Below are 15,688 nucleotides of genomic sequence, written 5' to 3' on the forward strand. Positions count from 1 at the left end.
ACAGTCAGTATTCATACACTAACACGATGCATATCTTAATATAACTATAGTAATAGGACTTTTATAAAGCACTTGTCCAAAACAATTTACAAATGGTTTCACAAAAAGAAATAAAACCAAGAAAAACAGATAGAAGCCATCAGTGCTCTCTGTACAGTACATCAGCTCAGCCCGTCCCCCTAGTGGCCACATGTCCTCACTGCGCTCTGACCCCGTCCTGCCCCTTCATCATTAGACAGCATTCAGAGAGGCAGACCCAGAGCGTGCGCACAGTTCTAATCAGGCCAGCACATGCTCAGTTTGAAACACTGCCACATAGCTGGGCTGTGATATAAGACAGACTGGACAACTCAGTTGACCAAGGCACATTCACACACAGAGATGCCAGCAGAGAGCCGGTTCAACTCTCAACTCATGTGTTCCATGAAATTGTTTTTTGTGATAAAATATTGCCTCCAGATGCAGCTTAAAATCAATTAATTTTGTTTATTTTCCATAAGTAATCTGGAGTGGTGAAGTGGACTGTAGTCTTCAGGACTGAGTGGAGGTTATTTTGGGGGCTATTTTTGCTATGTTACTAATCCTCCATCTTGGGGATGGAGGCCAAAATGTAGTTTCACTACTTTCTAGGGCATATATAGATCCCTAGCCAGAGTCCCTGCTTAAAACCAGAGGGGACAGAACCTTTGCAGCCAGGGCCCTGAGGCTCTGGGATGATATACCAGAAGAAACATCTTTAGGATTTCTTCTTAAAACATACTTTTACCAGAAAGCTTATCCTGATTTTACAAGTTTTTAAAAAAAATCTTATCACTGAAATTTTTTTTTATTATAACATCTAATCCATTTGATTAGATTATTTGATTATTCCTCAAAGTAACAACAAAAATGTCCCACTTTTTCACAACTTTCTGACTCTTTTAAATGATTGATCAATTCATTTAGAAAATAATTGGCAGATTCTTTGATAATGAAAATAATTGTTTGCTGCAGTCCAAGATTAAATTTTGTACCTGAATTTAGAATTTGTTGATTTAAATTTGCTCTCGTGTGAAGCGCTAAAGATTATTATAATAATATGATATTCTTTGCTGAAGTGTGAAGACATCAGGTAAAATGTGTGACATTAACGAGTGAAGTGTCTGGTTCCTTCTAAATGATCAGAATCACAAGTTTAAAGGAAGAACAGAAATCTTATTCTCTGTTATTGCGCTCTCGTGTCCAACCAGTGAGCTATGCATCACATTTTCCTCTGGTTTTTGTGCTATTTGCCTGTGTAGACATTCAAATTTGTTCTGACTCTGTGTGTATTCTCCTTCCCTTTATTATATAAAAGACTGGATAGCTCAGACAAATACAGGCCGGTTTTTGGGTTCACAAATGCTTGCAGTGTGGTTACCAGTGGTTAAAAGGGACAAACCACCGCATTGGATGGGTGACAGTGAATAAAACGCACAACCAAAGAAAATGACTCATTCCTCTACAGCAGTATCTGTGTTTAAATCAGAGTATAAAACAGGAGGGAAACATATCAGCAGGGGAAGAGGTAATGACATTGGAAACAACTCAACCTCTCAGCGTTCCCTAGGAGGTCTCATTAGTGCACCCGCACACATTTTATGGGAACAATTGTGATCTTGACCCAACACACGCTTGACAAACAGGTCACATTGTCACACGTTCACTTCAACATTCCCCTCTTGCTGTGTGTACTGCTACTAATTACTAATATGGACAGTTTTTAATTATTCTTGATCTGGAGACCTGGATCTCAGACCTGGTTTTATTGATCAAGGGGTCACTCAGCACTGTCTCATAGCTTCGAAGGCAATGCTGAGATCTGATGGATATGAGCACATGTTGGTCATGAAAACTCTGACTGCATCCACACATGGGTGCTGACTGTATGTTTAGAAGTTTATTATTTTTTATCTTCGTTCATTGAAGTCTGTGTTTGATCCGATGTTGCTGTTTGGCTCATCGTTATTAATCTGATCATCTTTCATTTGAATATGTGCAGATGTGTGAACCTTCTGTTGTACAAGGAGTCTGCAGATGAATCATTCTGATTCATAGTTTTCCCTTTCTATCACACACCCTGCAGGAACCCATGCTGGTGTGAGAGGTTAGAGTGGATTATGGGAAACATTATCATGTAAAACAGCTGCACACCAGTATACTGAAAATGACCTAAAGGCTCAGATTAGTAATCAGGCTCTGGGGATGCATTAACGTGAGGCATGCTTGGAGGAATTTGGTTTGACTTCTGGAGTGCTTGCACCTTCAGTCACTTTGTTTGACCAGATGAACTCTAGTGGTCCAGCTTTAAGAAATAGTTGACATTCTGGGATATAGCAGTCAGCAGCCAGCTAACTTAGCTTAGCATAAAGACTGGAAACAGGTTAACAACTAGCATGACTCTATCCAAATGAAACAAAATCCACCTACAGTACTAGCACTATTGTTTAATCTGCACAAAAAACCAAATGGCAAAAATTTGTTTGTTTTTTTATGGGGGGTTATGTGTCAGACTATTTCCTGGCCAAGAGCAGTAGGTTATTTTTTTTACATGACTTGCAGACAAGTTAGATAAACCCTCTCACTTTTGAGAAGTTATGAACTCATAGAAAAGTTGCTCTTTCTGTAGTTTGTCCTCTTCGTGTTCTTGTGATTTATCAACTATTTTTAGAAGCAGTCTAGTGTAGTAACCTGATCCACACAAGAGTTTAACTGGCAGTGTTAAGCTTGCCTAAACAAACTGGATTAAACTGGTAAATTGTTGTTTAAACTGCACTAGATGAGTTAGGCATGAACACAGTATTAGTCCTCTTCCTTGCAGATTTAGGGGGAATGTTCCTGTAGGAGTTTGTAAGAAATACTGAATTTTTCCTGGACTTCTAAACCAACATGCCTTGAAATGCCATGCAAAACGCTTATGTTTTTAAAGAAAGGTTAGAACCAAAAACAAGTTTAAAGTGACATTTACCTAATTCAAATGACATTTACATATGATTTAAGGATACAATTGTTGTTGCTGGGCAGCCTCACTGAACAGACATGGCCTTGTTCAGTGGGTCATTTTGTGTGTCTTGGATGTTTCAGAAAAATGTCTCTAAAAAGGTAAAGTTCTATTGTTTGACAGCCCGGGCACAGAATGACTTTCTCAAACTGCTTTACTCTGAACCTCACAGTTTCTCTCAGTCTCTCCTCCACTGCAGGCTGCTGCCCAGAAGACAGCAGAGCAGAGCAGTTTATCATGCTGGTTATATGTAGTTAACAGCTGTACTGAACTGCAGTCCATTCACTTTATACCAGCAATACATCGTACACTGAAGACCATTTGAGAATAACTTTTACACAGTTCCGCTTGTCCTCTCACAGAGTGCAAGTGGAAATGGGAAGGTGGAGCCATACACCACCTGAACAACATGTGTGTTGCGTAAGACTGGCATACAAAACAAACACATACTCGTGTTCCCTCACACACAGGATATCCGTGTGAAATATGGACATGAGTCCACTGAACTGAGCTCACTCTTTGTTGACACTGATTATGTTACATGCTTATCTTGCGCTATGGGGGATTTTGTGTTGCTAATTGTATTATCTTTCAATATTAATGGGTTTATTGTATATATGACTTTTCTGTATATTGTTTGGACCCAAATGTTTTATCTAATTGTGTCGATAAAATAACTAACTAGATACCACTGCAACACTGGACAGATGTATTGTACATGATCAGGCTGTATTGTGCTGTAACTACATCCCTCAAAGTAATTGTGTTTACATTTACGTTGCAACAGGTAATCCAGGTAACAGCTATTTCATCTTGTCTCAATCCTGAATAGGAGGCTTCTTCTGTGCAGTTACTGTGTTTAATGCTACATGCTTTCATTCACTGTGATAAAGCAGCAATTACAGTGAGCAGAAGTCTGTGTTAGATGTGTGTTACTGAAAAGGAGCTGATTACCGAACTTTTCTTTTTTTCTCAGATTAGTAATCAGGCTCTGGGGATGCATTAACATGAGGCATGCTTAGAGGAATTTGGTTTGACCTCTGGAGTGCTTGCACCTTCAGTCACTTTGTTTGACCAGATGAACTCTAGTGGTCCAGCTTTAAGAAATAGTTCCCATTCTGGGATTCTGGGAAAAGCTAGGGCTGCAGCCAATCTGAATGCTCCATTTGCAATGTTACCTCTACGTCCCCATCAAACTGATGTCAGATCATTCATGCATGCCAACAAATGGCAGTGCGGTCCATAGCCTTTGTTGCTAACGTTGTTCCATGGGTTGTCTACTCGCATATTTCAGATTGTATATCAGCTTGAACATGTGCGGATGTATATTAGAAGTTTATGTTTTGAGTAAAGAATGAGAAAACAAAGTGAAATCCTGCTGCTATTGTAGCAGAGCTAAAACAGCCTGTTTCAGACAGAGGCTGATCTGAGGGGCTGCATAAAGGGTCAATATGAGCTAAATAGGGAGTTTTTTAAAGCTGTAAATCATGCAAAAATATAGATCTGTAAACATGTATAATGCATCCCCTTTAATGTTGTATTCACTGTCAAAAAATCTCCACTAGCATCAGAAACCTGTAGAACACACAACGAGCCCATGCTGATCAATCACAGTGCTTGCACAGTATCTCCCTGGCTGTCCTTGCCCTGTCGTGGTTATTTGAAGAGGAGCCCGTCGGCTGTGACAGCTACATACAAAGGCCAAAAGCTTCACCGTTTTTCTTTTTTTTTTTTTATTGTCCCAGGATTTTATGTTGTTTAAATTTGAGACTTGAATGTTGTTGCCTTCAAGTCTCACAGGTAAGTCCAAGTCAAGTTTCAAGTGTAAAACTCTGCAGTACTTCTTCTGATCCTCTCATGATGTTAGTTAATGGTCCCTGTCTATGTGTCTGATAAAGACAGAGAAAAAGTATGTTGTATTGTCATATATCAGATATAGTTATGTTTCAATTCAGTTATAAATAAGGCATTTCAGTCCTCAGACTGTATTTGAACACTGGCCAAAGGTCACTGATGATTTACTGTGTTACTCTGCTCCGTCTGCTCTATGTTTCCACTCGCTAATCCCTGCCTGTCATGGAGGGAGGTCCATAAAAGATGGATTTTCTCGTCTTCTCACCACAGCTTTTCATTTACAGAGCGGACAGCAGCATCCTTCCACCCTCACCCCCTGCTCAGCGCTTTAATCCAGCTAGAACGAATAAAGAGATTAAAAAGCAGAAGATGAGACATGATGAAAGAGGGTCACTGTGGTCAGCAGGATGTGGGCAGGTGAGACGGGAAATGTTGAGGACAGGGGAGGGGGCAGGAGGTTTTTAATCAGGACAAGACCACTTCTTCACTTCCTAGAACATGATGCTGTTTTCTGTGGAGGGAATGTGAGACTGGTGGAAAAAAAACACTCCCAGTGAAACACCTGGTGTTTATCCTTTTTATTCAGCCACTTACGTGTCTCTGTCTTTGCTGTGTCCTCAAAGGGAAAACACATAACGGCTCTGGATTTGATGTCTGCATGCTTTGCAGATAAATTGTTGACACAGTTTGCAAACCAGAAATACATTTAGAAAGATATTTTTGTTTCTAACTGCACTTTGTTCATGACATGATGTAGCTTGTAGCAACTGGTTTTATATTCTGTTATCCCTAAAAATGTAGAAATTTGTGTGGGACAATATTCCTCACAAATACTGGTGAATTTCTATATTTTTATATATATTATTGTTCACAACAAATCCCATGAAAAGACTAAAACCAACAATAATTTGATCCCTCTAAGAAGTACTGCCTTTGTAGCCAGAGCCTTATATAGTATATTCCTCTGTGCCACAGAGCACCATTGTTAAAAATACATCAGTGAGCCACACCATTACACTGGTGACATGTTCCTTCATTACAATAAATACGAGCATTATAATTTATTTTGAATCAGTTCCTCAACACTGTCCTGCTGCTGGAAATGCTCACTAGAGCACCGAATGTGTACTAATTCACGACTGAAAATAGTTCCCAACAAATGCTACATTTATTTCTGAGTAACGTTATCTAAAAAGTACAGTGCCCAGTAGTTTAAGGAAATTACTCAGGCTTTCTAAAAAAGTTAAGTGAATATATTTGTGACCCGTTGCAACATTAAAATGATGCTTAGACATGAACACATTAGTAGTTATTATCCTATAATATAAAACTAACATGGGCCAATCTCTGTATAATGATTACTCTTACCTTTGATTCTTAAGATTTTGCTGATAATATCTTAATGCTGATTAACTGTAGTATTTTCATTCTGTGGTACTTGCACGTTTGTAAAGGATCTGAATACTATTTTCACCACTGGAAAAATCAGTAGCTGTACTAGACTTAGAATTCATAATTTTATGGTTTTGTGATGAAACACCCACATCATGTTGCCCTTGTTGATTATCATCACTCTGATTCTAGATAGAGTCTCAAGGGAGTTTTCTCTTGGATTTTAAACTCATGGGATAACAGAGGGAAGTGTTTTGATATTTCATTCAGTAAGATTGAAAAGTAAGAAAAAGAACATTTAAAGAAAACTTTAACATACTAACTTGAACCTTATCCTGAAGAAGTTTTTCTTTTCTATTTTGACCAGTGAATTTAAGGGAAAGTTGAATCATGACAACCACGTAATTCTGCCCTACTTCATTTATTACTCACGTTTTATTTCTTCTCACTGGAGACATCACTCCTAAAATATTAAAAAGCTTGAACTCATAGCCATGGGAAGATTTTTGAAATATATAATTGAAAGTATCCATCTAACATTTTATAAGAGAACTCTGATTTAAGGAGTATTTAATCTTCACAGACGTTTGGCTGCAGTACAGGTTTAAGCTCTCCAACACGTAATACTTGAATGTCTGGACGTGAGCCTTGAGCTAGATTTTCATCTACAATATTTCGCTGGATACTTTTTTCAATCATCACCGATTGGCTGTAAGTGAAGGATCTCATTTTCCCTTTGTAACAAATTTCAGCACATTCCCTTAACAGTGTTATAAGTATACACACACACAACATTTCGGAAATAATTAACTTTGACTTGTGATTTTTCTTTGTATTCTCTCAACTAAGAATTGAGTTTGATGTCGCAGTTGATTTGACTCATTATTAAAACCAATAATTTTCTATAGTGTCAAACTTGTGGCAAATGATAGATATGAGCTTTATTGTCTTTGTATTAATCATGAATTAAGGATGTTGACCTTTCTACAACACTTCCAACTTTTTTCTAATAGGACAATTGGAGCCTCCAATTACCAAAGTAACTGAAAAATAAAACATCTTTACAGAGGAAAATCATTTTAATCAGTGTGTAAAAAAACAAGAATTCAAGAAATCCAACAGTGACATCACTGGTGTTCACACTTCCTGTACTTATGGACTGTAAATCTTATGAACAACCAACTTCCATTCACCAATTTGAAATCATAAAAAAGATAATATACATTTCCAAGAACTCAAAATTTGGCTCATCATTCATATACATTCTGACATGATCACAGTTGTGACAATTAAGTGTATGCTAATGATTTCACTGATCTAAAGCTGCTTTTCTGGTTTCTTCATAAACAGTCGAAGGGAGAACAGTGAGTGACATTTCATAGTCATATTTATGACATTTTAAACAACTCTGCATCATGTTCAGTCTTCAAATCTTCTTTTTCTAAAAGCAGGTTGAAAAAGTTGGTCAGTTAAGGAAAACTCATTTGTTTCATTCATGCAATTTTGCTTTGAATTACCTAACCGCGCTGGATGTTTTTCTTCCATTCGTTTTAGAAAAATAAGATATAAAGACACTGAACGTTGATTACAGGATCAACATCTGTTTAACTGCATTTTATTTACAGGGTGATTGATTGATCTGGTCCTTGATGGATCCTTGAGCAACGATCTGGTGATTGATCCTTGAGTAACTGACATGGCACATCTCCCCGTTTAAATATACAAACTCCAACAACATGTAAGTTACAATTTAAGAAGCCTCAAGTTTCAAACTGAACTCGTACGATACGGTACTGTACGATAGTGTCACCTGACCTGTCTGACTGTGTCGGGATTTTGAATCACTGATACAGTATCTCTTGTTAGTGAGGACTTGAACTTATTTAAATAGGTATGGATTCCTGACAGTGTGTGGAAGACCAGCCAACTGGAGAAGACTTGGTGAAGACAAAACTACATGCAGGTGACATTTCTTCGATGGTGACGTTAGTTAGACAGAGTCTACGTCTATTTTGATAGTGTTACCTCTCGGGGTACCAGACAGATGGGGTTTGCTACATAATAACTGCTTCGAAGGTTTAGACAATCACAGGAATGTTTTCAAAGTTCAGTTCAGTACATTTGATTTGCAATTAGATAAAGTAAACCCACCAGTCTGGAAGTCCAAGTTAAATTAAACTATTTGTGCATTTTGAAAACACCAAATGAAGTGGAGCCAACTGTGCAAATAAAAAGGAAAATTAGTGACTGAGGAACAAAACGCTCATTTTAACAAACAAACAGGCACAAAAATGTTAAGCTCTATTGGCAAGGGCAAAAGAAAAGTCAGCTAATTGTACTTTTCTTCCTCATCGAGGGTGCCAACTGCCGTAAGGAAGTGATTCTCATCCTTTTTTGGCATTTGAACAGTTCAACCAAAGAATAAACATCAGAGGAAGCAAAGCAGCTGAAAACCAGTTTCACAAGACATAAATTACAATTGTGGAAGCAATTACATGATGATACGTTAGTGCAGTAAGAGAATGTTGTTTGTAGTCCCCTTTATCACGTTCTGACCTCTGGGTTGAGACCTCTGGCATAAAGCTATAAAATGCATCCTGCAGACAGCAAGGACCTTCAGCCTGACAAGTAGGCTAGCTATACTCAAGCAGGCAGTACCATAGAAGAAGAGAACTTTATGACTGACCTTGCCAGAGAGGCAACAACCTATAATTATATTAATAATCAATTATTGCATTCATTTTTAAATTTAATCAACTAACTAATAGAAAAATGCCCACCATAAGTTTCCAGAGGTGATGTCTTCTAATTGCTTGTTTTGTGTGATGAAGAGTCCCAAATCCAAAAAGTATTCAGTTTATAAGAATATAAAACAAAAAAAGTAGCAAATCCTCACATTTGAGAAACTGGGACCAGTGAATGATTGGTATTTTTGCTTGTCAAATAACTTGAACGATTAATTGATTTTTAAAAATATTGCAGCTGAAATTTCTGTTGACTAAATGATTTATCGACTAATTGTCTCAGTACTGCTATCCTAGATTATGTTCACCAGCTTGGCAGAAACATATCTGCGCTGCTGTGTTCCAGATTAGACTTGCCAGTAGGACCACAACCTACCGGTGGGAAATTACAAACTTCATGCGATTGAAAACTGAGGTTTCTGAGATGCAGATATCTGACATCAACTCTTGAAAAACATTTTCAGTGCATCACCTTAAATCCACCCACACACTTTGTGTGAATTTAAAGCTTATGTTGGTAAATGGATACACATACATTTGAGATGTAAAGTTAATATTCTATGCTACCTAGCTAGCTAACAGAGCGACATTCCTGACGTTAGCTGTTGCATGAGGAGCATTGTTTTTGTCTATCAAAGACAAAAGTTGTTATTTCAACCTACCAGGTGGGAATTTACAACTTTCAACTGAGTGTAATGCAGCATTAGTCTTTACTTGATCCAGAGTTTCCGCAGGGCAACGTGGTACAACATAGAATGAAATGGTGTGGAAAACAAGACAGACGTCATCTCCCCAAGTCTTACTCCAGCATATGAAAAAGTCTTGCAATATTGTGAGACATGGGCGAGGACGTCTGATATGACCGCACAATGAAAATGGCTTTGAGGAACTGTCAGGCTTGACATGATACTTCATATTTAGGGGTGTTTGAAGAAACTGCTGAATAAGAACTCTTGGTGTAAGGCATAATCCAGAAACCATACGAGATCCACAAATAGTTTGTGGTGGGTGAGATTCGACCGCTTACCACGCCACATGCTTCTAAACGTGGGCTGCGTCGGTTAATTTTGTCCTTTTGGAAGGACAAAAGGAGATTTTCCCCACTATGGTTCAGATCCTTAAGAGAATGGTAGCAGTTCAGACCACACAGGCAACATAATGTCCATAAATGGCTTCCATTTGACAGGCCGTCACCACCTTGTCACCTCGACAGAGACGTTTGAATGGTCTCCTGTCACAGACTGGAAGACTGGGAGGGATGGAACGGTCCATTCATCTGTGATGGAGAAGAAGAAAAAAGTCACAAATCAAAAGATGCAAAGTTGCCTAGATAGGGCATAATCCACAGGGAATACACCTATATGCCTATGCTTTTTATGTGAAAGTGTTGAGTTTCATTGATGGTAACTTGCTAGAAAAACAGCTAAATAAAAGCAGTTGGATTTATTTAGTGAATAAAAACAGTATTTCTGTTACTGAAAATAAACTCAAAGAAGCATGGCGTGACATGACTCTGCTGTTGTAGTGATGGAATTAGTGCTGCTAAAATTGCATTATCCTGAACTTATTAAGACAACATGGAAGCCTGGAAGAAGTGTTGAGTTTGCAGGAACAGCAAACAGCATCAACAGCAAATTTAAACTGGAGCAGATCAGGAAACAGGGAGGCTTCTTACTAAAATAAAATAATACATAATAAAAAAAGCAAAACAGGGTGAATTATAAATCTGTCTGTCTCTTAAAAAGTATAAACCTGTTTTGAATAAAGGCCTAGTTCTCTCTGTGGTTGAGGCAAACAAAGGCCCTGGTCACTATTTGGGTATTTCAGCAAATGGATTAACTGTTGGATGGATTAAACAGGACACAGCCCCTGGGCCAATCACTAACAAAAATGTCTCAGCAGTGACATCATTTGTCTCCCACAGGTTGATAACTTATTCATGGCGGTTGACCCTGAGGGCTGAGGGGCAGCAAATAGTGCTGAGCATCAAGAGTGGACACTCTTGATGTGGACTGCCCATGAATGCATCATTCTGGCAGACTTACAACTGCTATATTACAATTGTGGCACCGTATCATTGACTGTAACCATGACAACCAAATTGACTGCAGGCAAAAGCATTATGAAAGAAAGTTATTATTTAACAAACAAAGCAAGAGGTGGGCTTGGGGAGGTTTTACTTTTTCTCTGTTTGATGAAACACCATCTCAGCGGTTTGTACCTTTGAATGAGAGGCCTCCAGAAAGCTGATTGTGTTCTTTTATCTTTTCAACACACTTTCCAGGAATGCTACAATTATCTGAAGTGAGTGGAAATTCAAGCTCTCCTGTAATTCTCTCACGCTGCTTATCAGTGTTACAGGTGTTACTATATCACAGTGAAATACCATGGGACTCTGTGTGTGTGTGTGTGTGTGTGTGTGTGTGTGTGTGTGTGTGTGTGTGTGTGTATTTGGGATGTGCAGAGAGCCCAGTATTTGTATTTGTATCTATGTTTGTTGAGGCAGCAAAATTATTTATATTTGTATTCGAATAAAAGTGGAAATAGGTGTAAAAATCCAGTTTTTGTTTTTATTACGCTTTTAATTTTAGGGTATTAAAGTGTTAAAGTGTTTATGAATAAACTATCTTACGAAGAAGGTCCCCACACTGGGTCTTGAACTCGAGTCTCCCAGATCATAGAGGACTGCGCTGACTGAATTAAAACCAAGTGCATCGCAAAGGTGCAGACAGACCTCTACCTATATATACACCCATAACACAAAGACAGCACAGCGTGAAACATGTAGAGAAGAACTTCAAAGGTGTTTCTTGCTTTGCACTTTTCATTTATTGTTTATTTTTTACAACCTAACTTTGTGGAAAGGAGAAGGGGAACAACAGATTACGGAGAGTCCCTTGAAAGCACTTCGCTTGTGTCAGTAGCTCAGCTTTATCTCTGGGGAACATCCCCAACTCCGGGAGTGATGTCCAAATTAGGAAATCTGCGTCATGTAGCAGGTGGATGTGACTCCCTTAGTTGAGACCTGCTGATAGACATAAAAGCGGAGCAGAGGAAAGAGGCTGAGATAGCGATGTAACCAACCTGCGTGCTGGTATTTGACATGTTTGTTTTTTTCTTCCCAAAAACAAATAATTTTTAAAATATTTGTACAAAATAACTGACTATTTGTGCTTTGCCAAATAACGTATTTGGATTCGGGCACACTCTTAGTAAGCAGCAATTTTCCCTTTAAGAAGCTTTAAAGGGAAACTTTTCAACCTGGACCTTATTTTCCCATCTTTTTGTGTCTAAGTGGCTAATGGGGACAACAATTTTTGAAATTGGTCCATTATTGAGTGAGAGTGCAGCAGCCGGCAGCTGCAAAACAGGCTGCAATGTAATCTGACGGGACAATAGTGCCCTGTCAATGTACGTCCAATAAAAGCCACTGACAGGCTCAGATTCTTCTTATAAGTGTCTGACAACATTATGAAGGGACCATATGGAGAAATAAAATGTTTTTCTTTACCTTTCGCTTGATCCAGTCTGTTTGTTATTATGTTTATACAAGTCTCACCCAAGGACAAGTCTCATTCTGAATCTCACAAGAGTTGAGTTGTTGTCGAAATCAGCTAAATATTCAGCCATGACTTTGAACTGAAAATTGAAGGAATTCAAGTATCTCGGGGTCTTGTTAATGAGTGAGGGTAAGATGGAGCATGAGGTTAACAGGCAGATTGGTGCAGCATTAGCAGTAATGCGGGTATTGTACTGAACTGTTGTGGTGAAGAAAAACCCGAAGGCAAAGCTCTCAATTTACAAGTCGGTCTATGTCCCAACCCTCACCTATGGTCATGAGCTTTGGGTAGTGACTGAAAGAATGAGATCACGGATACAAGCGGCTGAAATGAGTTTCCTCCGGAGAGTGTCTGGGCTCAGCCTGAGAGATAAGGTGAGGAGCTTGGATATCCAGGAGGAGCTCAGAGTAGAGCCGCTAATTCTTCGCATCAAAAGGAGCCAGCTGAGGTGGTTTAGGGACCTGGTTAGGATGTCTCCTGAGCGCCTCCCTCTGGAGGTGTTCCAGGCACGTTAAACTGGTAGGACACCCCGGGGCAGACCCAGAACATGCTAGAGGGACTACATATCTCTTCTGACCTAGGAACGGCTTGGAGGAGGAGCTGGAGGGCACTGCCAAGGTGAAGGATGTCTAGGTTTCCTTACTCAGTCTGATGCCACCGCGACCTGGTTCCGGATAAGCGGCGGAAAATGGATGGATGGATGGATGGATGGATGGATGGACTTTGAAAATCTTTTAGATAACACCAAGCTATGCTTTCTGTACTCCAACGCAACAAACTCCTCCTGGCACTCCTCTAGAGATAAATCTGTCATGGCTGAATATTAAGCTGATTTCAACAACAACTCAACTCTCGCAAGATTTCAGAACGAGACTTCTCCTCCAGCGAGACAAACAGACTAGATCAAGAGGAAGGTAAAGAAAAACATTTTATATGGTCCTTTCCATAATGTTGTTAGACAATCTGAGCCTGTCAGTGGCAAAAACAAGCACTTTTAGTGGACATACATTGATGGGGCACTTTTGTCCCATCAGATTACATTGCAGCCCATTTTGCAGCTGCCGGCTGAAGTGCACTTGCTCAATACTGGACCAATTTCAAAAACTGTTGTCCCCATTAGTCACTTAGACACAAAAAGATGGGAAAATAGGGTCCGAGTTGAAAAATACCTAAGTTTCCCTTTAAGGTTGTTAAAATCATTGTATTACACTCTATCTGCCAGTATCATATAGGCTACAGTCCATATTTTAAGTTAGTTTGTGTACGATATGGTGTGTGTTCTGGGAGATTGATCTGCCTGCGTCTTACATCCAGCCCTAATTAAGCCCTTGACAGAGTTTCATCCTAAGAACCTATTAGATTAGATTTCACTGAACAAAAAGAATAATTATTTCCTGGACTCTACTTGCACTGCAATTCAGCCCGGCACACCAAAGTGTTTCTGTATAACAGCAACACCCAGGTGATGATATGAAAGTCATTACACAATTCACTGGCTGGCTGCAGTGCTGAAAAGGGGAAATGCACTGTGCTCCAGCTTTAAAGGAGGTCAGCCCACTGTTTTCACACATTGACGGTTAAATTCCCTGACAGAGACCGAGAATGATCTAATAATAAGTTCCTGATAAGTACGACAGGGGGACTAGCATCTCAAGAATACTGGCACAGAGAGAAACAGAGAGAGCATAACATCTGACTACAACAGGAACACTTATTACTACTACTACTAGAACATGTAAAATTGTATCCTAACATATTGCAAAACAATTCATTACCACATTTTTGTCCCACCCCTACTCAGCACATTCTGTTAGGACTGTTTTGTTCTGCCTCTGTATTCTATCATACTGGATTTGAAATGTAACAATGACTGTGAAGTTTAGGTGTTAACTTTTGCTGTGGCCGCTGGCCAGAGAGAGCTGTCCAACCCACTAAAATATGCGTTAATCAACCACCCGAATCGTAAGCCCACAACTTTTTTTTTTTTACCGATCGTGTTTACTTAACACTAGTGGGCTTAGGGAGCTGTGGCCAGGGATCAACGCACTGTGGCTGGGGAGCAACGCGTTGTGGTTTTGTTGTGAAATGTGCGTTTATTACCACCTTTGGACAATCAATAGAAAAAACAAAAGGGGTAACCTATGTTCTGCTATCGCTCTGGAGCTTGTTTTCTGGTCCTTTGTTCAAGAAATAATGTTGTTTTAACTGTGTGTGTGCTTGTTGCGGGGGTGTTTTGTAGTGAAATGTGTGGTGGTTGATGGAACTAGCTAGCTGTCTCATTAGCCAGAGAGCTAATATCTAGGGCCTACATGGTGTTTCTACTTAGATAGCACTGTTTTTGTTGTGGTAGATGCCATTTGTTGGCATTAGCGGGAGAAAGGCAAGGCAAGAGCATGCGAAAACGTCACATTCGTTGGATTTTCGCAGAAAATCTGGGCCGGGTCCTTCACACAGAAATCAGTCCACAGGCTGATATACCCAACTGACAAGCGGAAGGTCTCATTTTTTAAGTTCTGTTACAACCTGTTCACTCATTGGCAATAAAAAATATTAATGAATGTAAATTGCTTCATAAGTCTTACATATAGAACATTTACAAAAACTCCTTATTTAACTCATACTGACCATTAACACAGCCCCTTAGTTCAGCCTCTGTCTGAAACAGGCTGTTTTAGCTCCTGTCTCTTTTAGACCCCCCTGATTGGTTAAGCTCCAGAAGCCACCCCTCGACAGAGTTCCGTCAGCTCTGGAGGCTACATCAACAAACCATGAAACAAACGCTAGTAGTAGGATTTCACTACTTGAAATATAAATTTCCCAAACACATCTGTACATGTTTGAGCTGAAATCCGATCAGACCCATGAGTGTGGACAACGCAAACAACACATAGAAAAACCTTAGCAACAACCTTATCAACGAAGGCTATAAACAGCCATCAGGTAGAAAAAAAAGCTGCAAACAAAGCCTTCAAAGCAGGTTGAAGCCTGGGTATTTAAATTGCAGGAAGCATTTCTACATACATTAACCTCAAGTTCTGGAACTTTGACCATTTTTAGTATAGATATAACAGTATATAAATAACAAAAAATCAGAATATGTCCACCAAGAACAAAACAAA

At 39.3% G+C, this 15,688-nt stretch overlaps 1 protein-coding gene across 2 annotated transcripts in view; it reads right to left on the reverse strand.

The window, feature by feature from the left end:
• Positions 1-7,693: 7,693 nt before the first annotated feature.
• Positions 7,694-15,688, reverse strand: part of gdap2 (ganglioside induced differentiation associated protein 2) — a 41,272-nt gene continuing 33,277 nt past the window's right edge. For both annotated transcript variants that reach the window (XM_042425934.1, XM_042425933.1), the window contains exon 14: positions 7,694-10,285. In XM_042425934.1, the coding sequence (XP_042281868.1) occupies positions 10,244-10,285 (42 nt within the window). In that variant the 3' untranslated portion in view covers positions 7,694-10,243. The remainder of the gene's footprint in view (positions 10,286-15,688) is intronic.

The sequence above is a fragment of the Thunnus maccoyii genome, chromosome 11 (genome assembly GCF_910596095.1).
Source record: "Thunnus maccoyii chromosome 11, fThuMac1.1, whole genome shotgun sequence".
In the NCBI taxonomy this organism is placed as follows: Eukaryota; Metazoa; Chordata; class Actinopteri; order Scombriformes; family Scombridae; genus Thunnus; species Thunnus maccoyii.